The sequence below is a fragment of the Erpetoichthys calabaricus genome, chromosome 8, assembly GCF_900747795.2.
Source record: "Erpetoichthys calabaricus chromosome 8, fErpCal1.3, whole genome shotgun sequence".
NCBI lineage: Eukaryota > Metazoa > Chordata > Cladistia > Polypteriformes > Polypteridae > Erpetoichthys > Erpetoichthys calabaricus.
The window spans coordinates 123,957,152-123,973,730 of record NC_041401.2 but is presented as its reverse complement, the minus strand read 5'-3'; the positions used below and the strand labels follow the sequence as shown (position 1 = coordinate 123,973,730).

The 16,579-nt window shown below is 38.7% G+C and overlaps 1 protein-coding gene across 1 annotated transcript in view; it reads left to right on the top strand.

The window, feature by feature from the left end:
* The window catches only part of ubr4 (ubiquitin protein ligase E3 component n-recognin 4), a 188,233-nt gene extending 171,949 nt beyond the window's left edge, over positions 1-16,284 (top strand). Inside the window, 7 exon segments of the mRNA XM_028807429.2 lie at positions 5,255-5,397; positions 5,567-5,692; positions 5,951-6,145; positions 6,639-6,863; positions 8,224-8,314; positions 14,807-14,969; positions 15,090-16,284. Of these exon segments, the coding sequence (XP_028663262.2) occupies positions 5,255-5,397; positions 5,567-5,692; positions 5,951-6,145; positions 6,639-6,863; positions 8,224-8,314; positions 14,807-14,969; positions 15,090-15,154 (1,008 nt within the window). The 3' untranslated portion in view covers positions 15,155-16,284.
* The last annotated feature ends 295 nt before the right edge of the window (positions 16,285-16,579 follow it).

Sequence of the window (16,579 nt, the reverse complement as noted above, 5' to 3'; positions counted from 1 at the left end):
TAATTAAAATGTAATGTGATGTATAAATGTGCTAATGTGTTATATTATTACAAAATATAACAGACTAGAGAGACAATGGATACATGTTGGATGGTTTGCTGACCATTTATCATACATGCCACAATCTTGCTGCCTGAAACAAAAAGTATCAAGCAGAATATACTGAGCTACTTAGCCAATATTTTTTAACTTACCTTGATCAGAGATGCTCATCTCTTCTTCCTCTATATCCGAGTCCGACTCAGATTCAGTTGAATCCAGCTCGATGAACTGCTGTGCAGAATATTCTCCTTGCCTCCGCCCTTTCCGTAGTATATCTATAGCTTTTACTATGTTTGCTCCATTGTCTGTCACTATAATCATAACCTTGTCTTCTGTTATGTCCCACTCATCGAGAGTATTGTCGATAGCGTTTGCCAAAGCTTGTCCCGTATGTGGATGACATATGCGTCGTAAACTTAACAAAGCATGCTGTGCTTGGTTTGTTGGTGAATGATAAAAGCATGCAGAAATTCCCAAAAACGAAGCCATCAGACCCTTTTTACTCCATCCGTCTATACAAAGGGTTAGTTTTCGAGCTTGTTGGACCATTTCTTTGATACGCTGTGTTGCTGTATTCATTTTATGTACGATGAGCGCATTTATTCATGCAGCATGTGGCATGCTAAATTTGGGATCAAGAGAGGAAACAAATTTTCTGAATGAAGGCAAGTCACACAGCCTAGTAGACATGCCAGTTTCAATAAACAAGTTTACTTGGGCGTCTTCGCGTTTTTGGTGTTCAGCTGAGTTTGTTCCCCAATTTGCTGTCCTCTGCAAACACGATATTAATGTCTGCTGTCTTGTATGATGTGTACTAGAGGTTGCATGTATACTCAAATTGCACTCGCTTTTCAGCCTTTCTTTTTCTTTACCCAGAAATATCTCGTAGGCTAATTTGTGATAGCTATTTAGGTGCACTTTAAGGTTTGTTGGGTTTTTACCTTTAATCTGTACAGCACACAACGCACCCTGCTCCAACACTATGCACTTACTGTTGTTGCTTTCAGCATTATATTCGAAAAACTCCCATACAGCGCTGTGTCGTTTTCTTCTGGACATGTTGATCGCTGATACCCTCTGGTCAGATAAAGTTTATATACTGAATTTCACCACCTACAGGGCAGGACTGGAAGTTAATGAAAATGCAAAAATAGATTCTGCCGCGTTCTTTCAGACATGAGCACGAAAACTGATTTTTTTTTTTTAGAAATTATTATTTTATTTCACTTAGTCTTTTAAGCTACTGTAATCGTTCCATATCGTTTTAGTTTTTCATCTCAGTTTTGTTATTTATTTTATTTCAGTTTACGAAAATGTTTTTTCATTAATAGTTTCAGTCTTCGTTTTCGTTTTAGTTTACGATTATTACCTTGTCCTAAACACATTCATCATCATAGAAGTGCTACACATTTGATCATCAGTGTCTCTTTTTATCAATGTTCAATTTTATCTATTTTTAAATGATATGACATTTTCTGTGAAAACTGATGCAGAAGGAAGTGACAAATTATAAAAAGTGAAAGGGGTAAATGCAAACTTATGGCAGCACACTGTGAATGTTTGATGGGTGTGTTAAAAAAATGAAAGACAATAATTGTGTTATTAGCCTATGCATATTCCGTTTGACTATATTGTACTTTTAACTTAGATGAAGATGACATCACATTTTATTATCAGTTAATACATAAAACCAGGTAATTCCAAACTAACTTTTTCTTGTAAGTACTTCTACATTCCCCCTTTTTGACATTCTGTGTCAGTTTTACATAATTCTGAATTAAGTCCGTTCAAGGTATATCATAAGGCAATCATTTAGGAACAGGATTGTTAGTGTGGACAGATAAGCAAATACAGTGGAACCACGGTTTGCGAGTAACTTGGTTTACGAGTGTTTTGCAAGACGAGCAAAAATTTTTGATAAATTTTGACTTGATAAACGAGCGAGGTCTTGCAGTACGAGTAGTATGTATACGCTTTGTCTGCTGAGCGTCATGTGATCACAACTGAGCTGATGGTTCTTCTGTCTCTCGCTGGGATTGTGGGCAATCATCTCCTATTCTGTCTGAGTCGCGTGCCTCACTCATAGTAAACATCCATACGAGCGTATACTGTTTACTACAGCACTAGCATTGTGACTGTGTGTGCGCGTGTGCTTGTGTTTGTATGTGTGCGTTCTCGCTCGCGCGCGCGCGTGTGTGTGTGTGCATGCACGCTTTCGTGTGTGTGCGTGTGCTCGCATGCGCGTGCGTGTGTGCTGTTTCGTGCGAGTCCCCGTCTTACACACTAAAACACAAAGCTGAGTTTCAGTACTTTAGCAACACCAGCTTTATTCAGCTTGAAACAGACACAGCAGTCAGGCAGGGCCCTGCGCATTTACAATGTTTCTTGTTCCTTGTATCACCCATCGATGGCAGGTGCTTATAGCATGTCCGCGATCTTTTCGGATTCACTTTTACGGCAAACTGCTACAGTGCTGGGAGACTGCGATTGCTTTGGGACGCTCTTCTGCATGTCGTCCCGTTGGGTGGAATCCCACAAGAGTTTAGAAACTCACTCACACCAGCCATGATTCTTTTCAAAGGTAAAGTGCAGGTTAATTTGTTTTATGTATTTTTACTTTATATTTTGTATTAATCATTTTTATATGAATAGTTTTGGGTTGTGGAACAAATCATCTGAGTTTCCATTATTTCGTATGGGGAAATTCACTTTGGACTACGAGCACGTTTCTGGAATGAATTATGCTCACAAACCGAGGTTCCACTGTAATAGCTAATGGCAGTAGGAGAAGAAAGTAAACTGTAACGAACCATATATCACAATTAGTGCTGGGCGGTATACCGGTTCATACCGAAAACCGTTTATTATTTTTGTTATGATATGATTTTTCTTAAACCGCAACACCGATTTAAATTGCCTAAACAATGTTTGGAACGTGGCGCTGCGGGAAACTGTTTAAGGGGGACCTTTTTCACTGCTACACCGGTGTTGTGCGGGGGCGCCTTTTCACTGCTACAACGCTAAACAGGCGTGCAACGGAGTACATGCGGTAGTGGAGGAATTGTGTGGTGAAAGTGGACAGGGAACATTCTGAAACTGAAGCTGTAGCAGACGATAAAGTTGAAAATGAGGACACAGAAGAACTTTTGCTGGAAAAAGGAGTCACATCTGTTGTCTGGAGATACTTTGGATTTAAAAGGTCAAATGTGGACCATTATGTTCAAATGTGTGAATACTGTTTCTATACTACTGGATAATACTGCAAGCCAAGTTGTACTTGTTTTATTTTTTTTCAATACTGTGTAACGTACCTGGGTACTTTGTAATAGTGTGATGACATGTTGACTTTATTCTCGACATTTCCACTTTAATCTTAACGCTTATGACGAAATAAAGTCGACATGTTGACTTTATTCTCAACATTTCTACTTTATTCTCGCTGTTTGTTGAGATTAAAGTTGACATGTTGACTTTATTCTCGTAATTTGTTATTAAAGTAGAGCATCGTAAACTAAACTTCATCTTAAAATTAATATTTAATTTACTAGATTTTCTCAAACTCCGTCATAAGTTATGTAGCACATTAAATGCTTTGTTTTAAGTGTCTTAAACTGACGTCCTCTTGCACTAAGAAGAGGTGCAGGCAGCACACACAATACATTAATTTAATGATATTCCAGCTCCCTGAACATTTAGAATGCTAAGATAAATACTTGATATAATTTTCATGATGAAATGCATTAAAGCATGTATTAATCATGTGGGGGCACAGTGCCGTAGAGGATGCACTACTGCCTCGCAGCAATTGGGTCCCGGTTGTTCCTTGCTTTGAATTTGCATGTTTTTCTGGTGGGTTTACTCGGCGCTTCAGTTTCCTTTCAAAGTCATGTAGGATGTGGGGTTTTGTTCTGCTATATTAACCCTGCTAGTGTATGTATTGCTCGTATTCACCCTGCGATGTGCTGGCGTCATGTTCAGGATTTGTTCCTGCCTCACACACAATGCTTACTGGGATGGGCGCAACCCTGAATGGATGGCATAATTAAACATGCATAACGAAGATTTTTTTAAAGTTCTGAACACTCCGTGGTCTTCTGTAAGTTTATAACTACGTTTAATTTCACAAAGACGTTTATCGTGTGGTGATTGGTTTTCCGGAGAAGGAAAAAGGAAAGATAGGAACTGCGGGTTTGGTACATCAGACAGAGACAGCACGCATGCAATAAAGAAAGCCCGCTCAGAAGAACATGCATTGAATTCTGTGTTCGTGTCTCCGACCACCAGATCACAAACCTAATATTTACACAATATTTAAGTTAAACCTGTGCGATACCTATTCGTGTGCCAGCCCTACAGACTAAAGGGAAATGCTGTATTAATCCAGTCAGAACATTAAGTTTCTGCTGCTGCCAAAGATGACTTTATGTCATGTTACTCATGCTCATGTTAATGTGTATCCTGTTTCTTGTGCATAATGGGTCTTTCCATCTTCTATAGTAGCTAGTACTGGTCCTGAATATTTGTTAATAAAGAGGCAGCCACTGGTGAGTCCCAGTTATTGGATCATGTGGTTCAGCATAAGGTGTGTATCCAAGGATGGTTGTGTCATTTAGGAATTGTATGAAATAAAAAAGATGTGAGGCATTGATGTGATGTATGTGTGTGTAAAAGTGTTACATGTGAATGCAAAAAGTCTAGTACTCAACTGCTCCAGTGATGGTAATAAATCTAAACATATTAGGAACTACCCAGTATGTTAGGATTAGTCCATGATAGTTTATAAAAATGGAGGGCAAATAAATATGTGTATTAACTTTTTGCAGGTTGTTAGATGCAACATATGTGTGCATGTGCTTAGTATATGTGCTGACATATAGCAGGTGTTTTCATGCATATCCAGTTAAAGATTAATTGTGCAAAGAGTCTCCACATTAAAATTACTTGCAGTCACTGTGAATCAGAAATGTCTGTAGTTCTGCTGTTACCAAAGTGCTATCTGCTATTTTTTCCATTACCACTGCTAACAGGTCTACCAAAACCATGGGTTGCAGTAAGTTGGGGTCTGTCATAACAACATTAAAGTGCTTGGTATTAATCTGCCTTCATCTGAGTTTCAGTGCAGACTACACCTCAACACTTAAATACTTATTTCCACAGGTAATAAAATTATCTTAATATTTTGTTCCTAATTTTCTCATCATATTTTTTCCAGCCTACCAAAGTCCTTGGTATCTATACTTTCACTAAGCGTGTAGCTCTGGATGAAATGGAAAACAAGCCTCGCAAACAGCAAGGCTACAGTACTGTGTCACACTTTAACATTGTCCACTATGACTGCCACCTTGCAGCTGTGAGGTAGGTCAACTGGATGTTAAACAGCATGGTTTTAGAAAAATATTAACACCATCTTCTCTGTTATAACTGAGGATTGTAGAGTAGCCCCCTCAGGTTTTAATATTGCATTCTTATTTTTACTTAAAACATTTTTTTTTCTTTTAACTGATTACACCCATTTTCCATTTAGGCTTGCCCGTGGTAGAGAAGAATGGGAGAGTGCTGCCTTACAGAATGCTAACACAAAGTGTAATGGATTGCTACCAGTATGGGGGCCACATGTTCCTGAGTCAGCCTTTGCTACATGCTTGGCCAGGTGATATGTAAACCTGAAATCTCTTTAGCTGTTTTTTTGTTTAAGTATGCAACTGTATCTTATATTTAGGTTTTTTACCTTATAGAGATCATGTGAATTAATTTTCACTTAGAGATGCAATGAAACAGCAGTTTAATCAGGAGTGTTGAAGCTTTTGCATAAATATACATCATTAATGAAAATGAATTATAGTCAGCAAGACTTTTTTTTTTTTTTTTTTTTTTTAATCTCTGTTGTATGTATATTTTTTTTGTACAGGCACAACACATATCTCCAAGAGTGTACTGGCCAGCGGGAGCCCACATACCAATTGAACATCCATGACATCAAGCTACTTTTCCTCCGCTTTGCCATGGAGCAGTCCTTCAGTGTGGATACAGGTGGAGGTGGCCGAGAGAGCAACATCCATCTTATCCCTTACATAATTCACACAGTCCTCTATGTTCTTAACACGTGCGTATATGGCAGTGCCACCTGCTGACTTGTTTCTTCCTAATGTTGGCCATCATGTGTGTGGATCCATTTGACAGAAAACTTCCTAAAGTTGAATGGATGTAGAACTGATGTTTTTGTTTTTGTTTTTTCTGTCCTCCTGGCTATCAGACCTTACTTTATTCTTTATTTAGTATTGCCAAATGTTATTTTTGTTTTGTTTTTTTTTATATAAACTTTTCTTTCTTCATCTTGTAAAGCACTTTGAGTGACACCTCTTTTTTTTGAAAATATGCTATATAAATAAATGTTGTTGTTGTTGGGATAGAGGTGTGGGTGGAATCATGCTTTGTAGAGTGAGCTTCCCAACATGGATTGCAGAGCTGCTTAATTCACTGGAATTGCTAAGAAACAGTTTTTCACCTTCTCATTGTGAAGTTTTCCTAATTTTAGTTCTTTGTAGATATTCCCAATTTGGCATTTTACTGATAGTGTATTTTGCATGTTGAAACAGGACACGTACAACTTCCAGAGAGGAAAAGAATCTGCAAAGCTTCTTGGAGCAGCCTAAAGACAAGTGGGTGGAGAGCTGTTTTGAGGTGGATGGTCCCCACTACTTTACTGTGTTAGCTCTGCATATTTTGCCACCTGAGCTGTGGAAGGCTACACGTATAGACTTCCTCCGGCGTCTGCTTGTTACTGCGCATGTCAGGAAGGTGTCACCAACTGGAGCCAACAAGTAAGAGCGGTTCTGCCACCAAGTAAAACAAAGTGGGTGGGTTAAGGGGCAAATGATCTTTGGAGTGAGTTCATAATGCAACTTTTTACTATATCTAACTTGACAAAAAACATTTAATTCCTTTCTTGTTAACTTTTTGTAGACTTAAATATTTGTGCGTTTTATATAACAAACAAAAAAAATGATTAAATTAATTAATCTTTCAGTAGTTAAGGGATGTTAAAGAGGCCACAATGTCAAGCTGCCAGTTTGGTGGAGTCATAGTGGTATTTTAAAGTTTTGTGTTAAATACGACTGTGTTTTGTTTGGAAGAATTTGTCCACTGCAAAACACAGTGGGCCTCTTGGGGTTTTCCTTTGTCTTAGCTTGTCAGATTCCCTTGACTGCTACTTGTTAAGTTTTTTTTGTTTTGCTGAATTCCTGAAGCTGATAATCCTGCTCTCCTGGCAATATCCTGGCTGTTTTTCATTTACCACAGTGATGGCTTTCTTGGTACAAACTGCATTCTAGCAGAAGACTAGAGCAGTGGCCTGTACTCTAGTATGTGTGTGTATTAGTGAAACTATACAGCTGTTGTGGCAGGCTGTGCGTATGTATATTTTAAATGAACAACATTGCACACTAACACATTTATGCACCAGTATTTTAGTGCATGCAGAAGTGTATATATTACTGTCCTCACAGGTGGCACAGTGGTAGTGCTGCTGCTTTGCAGTAAGGAGACTGTGGAAGATTGTGGGTTCAGTTCCCGGTTCCTCCCTGTGTGGATAGCGCTTTGAGTACTGAGAAAAGCGCTATATAAATGTAATGAATTATTATTATTATTATTATTACTTTGAGCTACTTTTTGTATGAAAATGTGCTATATAAATAAATAAATATATTGTTTTACATTTGTTGACATATGTTTAATTTGATGATACAGTGTGTTTATTTTTTTTAAGAGTATATGTTACCTTGATTGAGTAAATTTGTCAAGACAAGTAAGTAGGAGGTGAGATTCTGCATAGTATTGGAATACTGTTCCCAAGTGGACATGCTTGTCCACCTCTTTGGCTCCGAACAATAGAGGAAATCAAATAAAGTACAATTGTTTATAGTACTTTTGACAAATACTGCCTTTTTAAAAATGTTTATATATATTTTTTTTTTCTTTCTAGCTTTCTGTAGAATTATCGGCCCGCTCAATGGTAGCTCTCTTACATGACTGACTACCTTCTAGGGTCTCACTGTTTTGTGTGATAGTTGTTTAAGGGTCCCTTGTTTTTGATGTGTAGTTTACCATTCCTATGTAGTTTTCAGTACCTGATTGCTGAGAACTGTCTCCAGTCTGACCCACTTTTCCTATTTTTGTCTGCAGACTGACAGATAAGACAGTCAAGGAGTTTTCTGTTTACCGCTCGCCATTGCTGTTTTGGGGACTGGTTGATCTCATCTACAAAATGTTTAAGGTATCTTTACTTAGAATATGTGTAGGTGTGTGGCTGCACTCTTTAATGACAACTGTTGTGAAGTCTGGCATTCAGTGGTCAGTGATTTGTGTATTTAACGCTGACAAGGGGTAAGCTGACTTCATAAAGCAGTCTTCATCAGCGCCAGACACTGCACATAATTAGACCCTTGCAGTGATCTAAAAAGGTGCTGTGGGTTTAAAATTGAAACTCTTTGAGAGAGCATATATTCAATTTATTCTTATAAAGAGCACCTTCACCTATAAGCCTAGTACTCAAATGCAGTATAGTTAAGATGCAACACAAAGTGGCACAACAGAAACACTGTTTATTAAACACCAACAGAAAAAACACATATAACTGATATTAAAATTATTCAGACCCTTGACAAATTCTGTAATTTTATGAAATAATAAATCATACCTTAAATATTTTGCTGTGTGATAATTTTATTTCAAAGCACTGAAAGTCAATTATTTTTGATGTCTTTGTTAATTAAAGAAAATGTACCATTTGCATAAGTATTCAGTCTTCCACTTTATTAAGTTTTAAAATATATACATTACAATAAAAATTGTAACCAGTTTTATAAATTGTAAATTACAATATGTCAAATACATTCCAGGCAAAAATCAGCACATTTTGAAGAAAATTAAAATACCACACGTAAAAGAAAACAAAGGCAGAAGCCCAAGAGACTTAGTTTGGAGTAAAATTAATAAATTCCTTCAAAACTCAACAGAAATTCAACACTGATCCACACATATACAGTTAGTTCATTGTTTCTCTAATTTTAGGCGATATGTCAATTTCCTGATAATTATTGGGGGCGAAGGGGGTACGTTAGAATTCTTCCAGTTAAGCAAGACCAACAATGTAGTATGGCACATATCTGTGAATTAACTGCTACATACAGTAATCCCTCCTCCATCGCGGGGGTTGCGTTCCAGAGCCACCCGCGAAATAAGAAAATCCGCGAAGTAGAAACCATATGTTTATATGGTTATTTTTATATTGTCATGCTTGGGTCACAGATTTGCGCAGAAACACAGGAGGTTGTAGAGAGACAGGAACGTTATTCAAACACTGCAAACAAACATTTGTCTCTTTTTCAAAAGTTTAAACTGTGCTCCATGACAAGACAGAGATGACAGTTCTGTCTCACAATTAAAAGAATGCAAACATATCTTCCTCTTCAAAGGAGTGTGCGTCAGGAGCAGAGACTGTCATAAAGACAGACAAAGCAAACAAATCAATAAGGCTGTTTGGCTTTTAAGTATGCGAAGCACCGCGGGACAAAGCTGTTGAAGGCTGCCGCTCACACCCCCTCCGTCAGGAGCAGGGAGAGAGAGAGAGATAGAGAGAGACAGAGAAAAACAAACATGCAAAAATCAATACGTGCCCTTCAAGCTTTTAAGTATGTGAAGCACCATGCAGCATGTCACTTCACTAAGCAGCTGCACAGAAGGTAGCAACGTGAAGATAATCTTTCAGCATTTTTAGACGAGCGTCCGTATCGTCTAGGTGTGCGAACAGCCCCCCTGCTCACACCCCCTACATCAGGATCAGAGAAAGCGCAAGAGAGAGAGAGAAAAGTAAGTTGGGTAGCTTCTCAGCCATCTGCCAATAGCGTCCCTTGTATGAAATCAACTGGGCAAACCAACTGAGGAAGCATGTACCAGAAATTAAAAGACCCATTGTCCTCAGAAATCCGTGAACCAGCGAAAAATCCGCGATATATATTTAAATATGCTTACATATAAAATCCGCGATAGAGTGAAGCCGCGAAAGGCGAAGCGCGATATAGCGAGGGATCACTATAATCTTGTTTAAGCCTGTATTACTCTCAACAGTGCTATTAGTTGCAGGATTCAAAATTATTCATTTTTCTCTGTGGTAGATTAGTAAAAATATTCCCTCGGTATGGTATTCATTTAGAATAATAGTCTGACAACATGGGCTAACAGACTAAATGTAACCAATGGTACGAGTATCTTTGAAATGTTATAAGTCATCCGCCAAATACTAGGTAAGCAGTTCTAAGTAACAGGACCTAGAGAGGCCAGTGTTAGATGGCATTGTTCTCGATTAGTGTCCAGCCCCGATATATTCTAGATATTTTTCTCATTATGATAGATATATATTCTCATTATATACAGTAATCCCTCGCTATATCGCGCTTCGCCTTTCGCGGCTTCACTCCATCGCGGATTTTATATGTAAGCATATTTAAATATATATCGCGGATTTTTCGCTGCTTCGCGGGTTTCTGAGGACAATGGGTCTTTTAATTTCTGGTACATGCTTCCTCAGTTGGTTTGCCCAGTTGATTTCATACAAGGGACGCTATTGGCAGATGGCTGAGAAGCTACCCAACTTACTTTTCTTTCTCTCTCTCTTGCGCTGACTATCTGTGATCCTGACGTAGGGGGTGTGAGCAGGGGGGCTGTTCGCACACCTAGACGATATGGACGTTTGTCTAAAAATGCTGAAAGATTATCTTCACGTTGCTACCTTCTGTGTGCAGCTTTTAAGTATGCTGCACGGTGCTTCGCATACTTAAAAGCTCAAAGGGCAGGTATTGATTTTTTTTATCTGTCTCTCTCTATCTCTCTCTCTCTCTCTCTCTCTCTCTGCTCCTGACGGAGGGGGTGTGAGCTGCCGCCTTCAACAGCTTTGTGCCGCGGTGCTTCGCATACTTACAAGCCAAACAGCCCTATTGATTTCTTTGCTCCTTTGAAGAGGAAGATATGTTTGCATTCTTTTAATTGTGAGACTGAACTGTCATCTCTGTCTTGTCATGGAGCACAGTTTAAACTTTTGAAAAAGAGACAAATGTTTGTTTGCAGTGTTTGAATAACGTTCCTGTCTCTCTACAACCTCCTGTGTTTCTGCGCAAATCTGTGACCCAAGCATGACAATATAAAAATAACCATATAAACATATGGATTCTACTTCGCGGATTTTCTTATTTCGTGGGTGGCTCTGGAACGCAACCCCCGCGATGGAGGAGGGATTACTGTATTGCTTATGGTGTGCAATTCTAAGATGAATTTCCAGTTTATTTTGCCTAGTGTGACAAAGGCTGCATGTTATGAATAGTGTACATCAGTGAATTTTGCCAAAGTGCTATCTGCAGCAAATTTGCTGCATTCATGTTCACCCTTGTTCATCGAATTATTTACTAACCAGTAATGGTGCACTGCACAGTAATGTGTAGTGAATACACTTGACTTGAGCATTCATAGTTTTCATACTCTTTCTCTGTACGTTTATGATGCACTTGCTGCTTCCTGAGTAGCTCTTCTTTTTTCCACCCTAGCGGCCCGCTTCTTCTCTTCTTTTGTCAGCATCTTTTCATGTTAAAACTGATTAAGTCAGTGTTTGTGTTGCAATTACTTGGTACTTTGTCTTTAATTTTTTTCCCTTAAGCTGGCTTAAGTCTTCAGTCTGCCTCAAGAATGATTAAAGATATGAAGAGGTAGGGGAAGTGACGGCGAAGGTGGTGGGGAATGAGAACGGCGCCCGTACACATGTGCCGCCCCGCTGCCGAGAGTCGATTCGACAATAAAATAAGAATAAAAATAATTCCAAAACTCTTCGCTTTTAATATAAAACTGTAGTGCAGAGTTCTACCATAGTATATGTGTACCAAATTTCAGGCTACAGGTTATTTGATTTTTGACCTTGACCTTCCTGGGTTGACCTTTGACCTTGGAGGTCAATCATCACCCTGAAAGCGGATAGTAGACATCATGTAGTATATGTGTACCAAATTTCAGGTCAATAGGTCAAACGGTTTGCGAGCAACAGGTGATTTAAAATCCTGGACAGACAAATGGACAGCCACGGTAGCATATTATAAGAAGATAGTTCAGCTGGTTTAGAAGTTTTTATCCAGTACCCCATAATGCTTTGCAAGGCTAGCATGACATCACCCAGAGCTGGAACAGCCAACATTGGATGGGACCGCCCCCAACCTGCCCCTACCTGGTATATAATGCTGATTGCATTACAAGCTCTGTGGGACTTGGTGGCAGCATAGGTAAGTAAATAATGCAGGTTCTCAAAATTTTATTTTTATGAAACATATATAACATAAGTAATGAGGTCAGTATAAAAGAAGGAGGCACATGTCCTATGCATGCATAATTAGCCATGTGGAGATTAAAAAAACAAACCTTGAAGGGGCCTGACACCCCCTTAAACAACACAGGAGAATCTATGAAATAATAATAATGAAAGATTTAGTACTGTTTACAAGGTGTTTGCACTTTCTCTTCTATCAAAAAGATAGAAAGCATATACATTTGCACCTTAGGACTTTAACGGGCCGGATACATCTCACAAAAAACACAGAAATAATTTGTATATTTTAGTGAACAACGTGAAATGAAACTTGTAAACATCTAATATTGTACACTCAAATTTCACATTTCTCTCACTGATTACCTGTTTCAATTCAAAAGAATTCTCTTTCCTCTAAAACTGTTTTTTGCATTGATCATCAATAAAAACCAAGTCACTAGGAAAAGCAGGAATTTATCTAATGCAAGAATGTTTTATTCATGGACAATATTGTATATGGCATGTTCAAGAGTAAGCTGCTCCATTGACGACCTGATATTATTATTGCTTGTTATTTGACTGATGCCTTTACACAAGGCAACTTACAGTATGTGAGATTCAAATGATTTCTTTTTCCAGTTGAAGCATAGGCAGGTGAAGTGACTTGCTCATGGTCACACAGTGCTAGTAGTAGTAGACTTAAACTCAAGTTCTAGGTACATAGCAAACCTTGGAGGAGTATGACACCCCACCCCGAAATCGTGGCTTTGATTAGGCCATTGAAAGATAATCCGCTTTTTGTCCTTGTTCCACACCAAGGTTATTTTATTGTGTTTAGGATTATTGTCCTGCTTAAAATTAACTTTTCCCCCGAAGCTTTTTTTTTTTTTTTTTTTAAAGCACACTGAAACAAGTTCTCTTTCAATACTCCCTTATATTTTCCACCAGCTATTATTCCTTCTGTTTTACCCAGATTCACAGTCACTGCCAATGAAAAGGATCCCCACACCATAATACTACCACCTCTGTTCTTTAATCTACATTTTTTAGGTGTGGGCAGCATTAAGTTTTGCATCATACATCTATTTGAACTTTGGCCAGCAACCTCAAACTTGATCTCACCTGACCACAAAGCATTTTTCCATATAGCAACCATGTCACTAATGTGTTTTGTGGAAAACTTTAGGCCTGCTTTCACATGTATTTTTTGAGCTATGGCTTCTTTTATGTTTCTTTTCCGCAGAAACCAATGTAATGCAGAACTTTTAATTTGGTAGACTGAGGCATCTTTGCTCCAGTCTTGACTCCTGAATTCTGCCGCTCCCTCATTGTTATTGTTGGTGTTTCTGTCGGTCATTTTTTGAGGGAGCACCTCTTCTAAGCAGCAGCTGGACAGTTAAATGTTGCTTCCTCGACATCCAAACACTTGAATATTGTGCTGTACCCTTTTTCTTTTTGACCCTTTTTAGTCCTCATTTTCACAGCTGTCCTTCAGATTCACAACCTGAATATGAGGCCATAAGTGTGGAACCGTTACTTTTAATGATTTAGTGGTGGAGGACAGTTGTTAGGGAAATGTGTAGTCGTTAGGTAATAGTTTTCACTTGTGTATAATACTTAGTTTCCTTTTTTACTTGAGATTTTATTCTAACATAAAACAGTATATTAAATGAATTCTGATTTTCAGTGTTTAGAAATAGCATAGAACAACAGTTTTGTGTAGAATTTGTTGTTCAGTAAATTTAAAGAATTGGTCTGAATACTTTTACAAGACACTGTTTTTTTCCCTTAAATACTGGTAAGTTTCTTGAACTATTCCTGGTCAAGTCTAATCTGCTGTGGACCATATCAGCAGGCAAATGACAATTACAGAAGATTACTGTACATATTTACACTCTCACATGTTGGGAAGCTTACCACTGAAAATACCTTGTTAGGGAGAAGTGAGTGCACGCATGGCAAAGCATTTTTGTTAATCTTTCAGTTATACTGAAAGAGGTTTCATAAATGAGTTTTTTAAAGCACATATACTTTCAGTTAAAGAGTATTGCTTGGTGTTACCAAGTATTCTGTATTATGGAATGTGAATATGCATTTAAAATAATTACAAATGTTATAAATGTAAAAAGCTTGCTGTGTGCCTGAAGCTATAAAGGCGCCTCCTAACTTTGCACGCTAATGTTTCCCTGGTAAAACAATAATTCCCTTGTGTTGTGTTTTGTAAACATGCTCCTAGCAGTTTCCCTGTCCTGGTTACTTCTTCACCACGATGCTGTTTCTCTGTTATTTTGTGAAAAACCAAATAGTTGCATTTTTCTCCAGTCTGTGATCAGTCCGGTACATCACCTGATGTTTGCTGCCAACAGATAATAATAACCTGCTTAATGATCACAATCCATTCAGATGAATGATGTTCTCTTGCAGAAAGTACCAACAAGTAACACTGAGGGAGGCTGGTCCTTCTCACTGGCAGAGTACATCCGGCATAATGATATGCCCATTTATGAAGCCTCTGAGAGGGCTCTGAAGGCTTTCCAGGAGGAGCTTATGCCAGCTGAATCATTCTCTGAATTCTTGGATGTTGTTGGTGAGTGTCAGTTTAAGCTTCTGGTAAATAAATGTTTCCTGAATCAGTGATCTCTCCCTCTTTTATCATCATCCTGTTGAGATTTTATTAAGTGTGTTTAATTATTTTTGTTTACTTTAGGGCTATTGGAAGAAATTACTGACCCGGACAGTTTCCTCCAAGACCTTCTAAACTCCATCCCTTGAGTGCCCTCCTTCTATTCAGTTTTGCACAGTGCAACACTCCCTAGACCTGGCGGCTGCTGTAAACCCCACTTCTGTCCAAATGGTGCAGCAAATGAGGCCTTTAGCTTTGGGCGGTGTGGCTTCAGCCTAGAGCCACTTGTTGTGCATTTGATGGTCAGTGTTCCTGACCCTCTGTGCTTTCAGCCTGAGCATTCATTCTTGGGCTTATTTGGGTTGGACTTTGTGTCGTGTGTTTCGTCCCACCAATGTTAACTCTGGAAACTCGAATGTAGCTGTATGAACTGATGCATTTTTAACTCTGCTCTGACTTCTTCACTTTAACCTTCTGACTGCCAGCTTGTTAACTCTGTTCTTTCTAATCCATACTTTTAAAAATCCTTAAGAATGCTGTTTTTACAAATGAAACCTTGCATTACTTGACTGTATCTGCACCATGTCTTTCTTCCCTGCTGAGCTTTAGCCATGCTCTTATGGGCCTGCAGTGCAAGGTCTGTATAGCTCATAATGTGCAGCCTCTGTGTGTGCAGAAGCATGTGTGTTCTGTTTTACTCAAAAGTGACAAGAATGAACAATAAAAGAACCAAAACAAGATGATAACTCATTATAAAAAGTGTCACTTGCATTCTTTAAACCTTGTCTCATATTCTGAGGACAATGTGCTTTGTGCAGAATGCAAGCTTCCAGAATGCATAAGTGGAAGAGGGATAGGAAGAGAGCAGTGTTCTCCGGTGTGTGTATCCCCGTGTGCAGGTGGCATCAGTCTGTATGCAGGTCTCAAGTCAGTGTATGCTCGTCTGTACTGTGAAACATTATTGGTGTCTCATCTATGCAGGCTAGCATTGTTGTGCTCTGAATGTGCATCTTATATGTAGGCTGTGCTCTTCTGTGCGTGTGTGTGTGTGCATGCTCATTTGTGAAATGTCAATCTCTAGATAAAATGTGGGACAATGTACCTGCAGATTGCATCTTCTGGTTAAATTATGGTTGGGAGCTCACAATGTGGTAAGCGATATAACTTACAGAAAATGAAAATGTAAGAACTTTTTAACTTGCACATGATTTGGGGCTTTGTTTGGGTGGACTTAAGAACTTGAACTAATAATAATAAAGCAGAAACAATCTACTCCTAATTACTTCGGTGGAGATTTTTGCCTTTTTGTCTATATCCTTCTTAGTGGGGTGGAGGGTGCAGATTTTTAGTGTTTAGTTTCCTGATCAATGCATGTTGTTTTAATGTGTCATCCTCAGATGTGTGTCCAATCCACCACCCTTGTATGCTCCAGGGTGCTATACATGTTTTGCCACTCCCTGCTTTGTGTAGTTATGCCCATGAGCATAGAAGTTTCTAATCCAGTGCCACTCCTTCCTGCACTGTACCTGCTGGGTATAAAGCAGCTTGTGCTTGCCAAGTTACTCAGCTCTTTA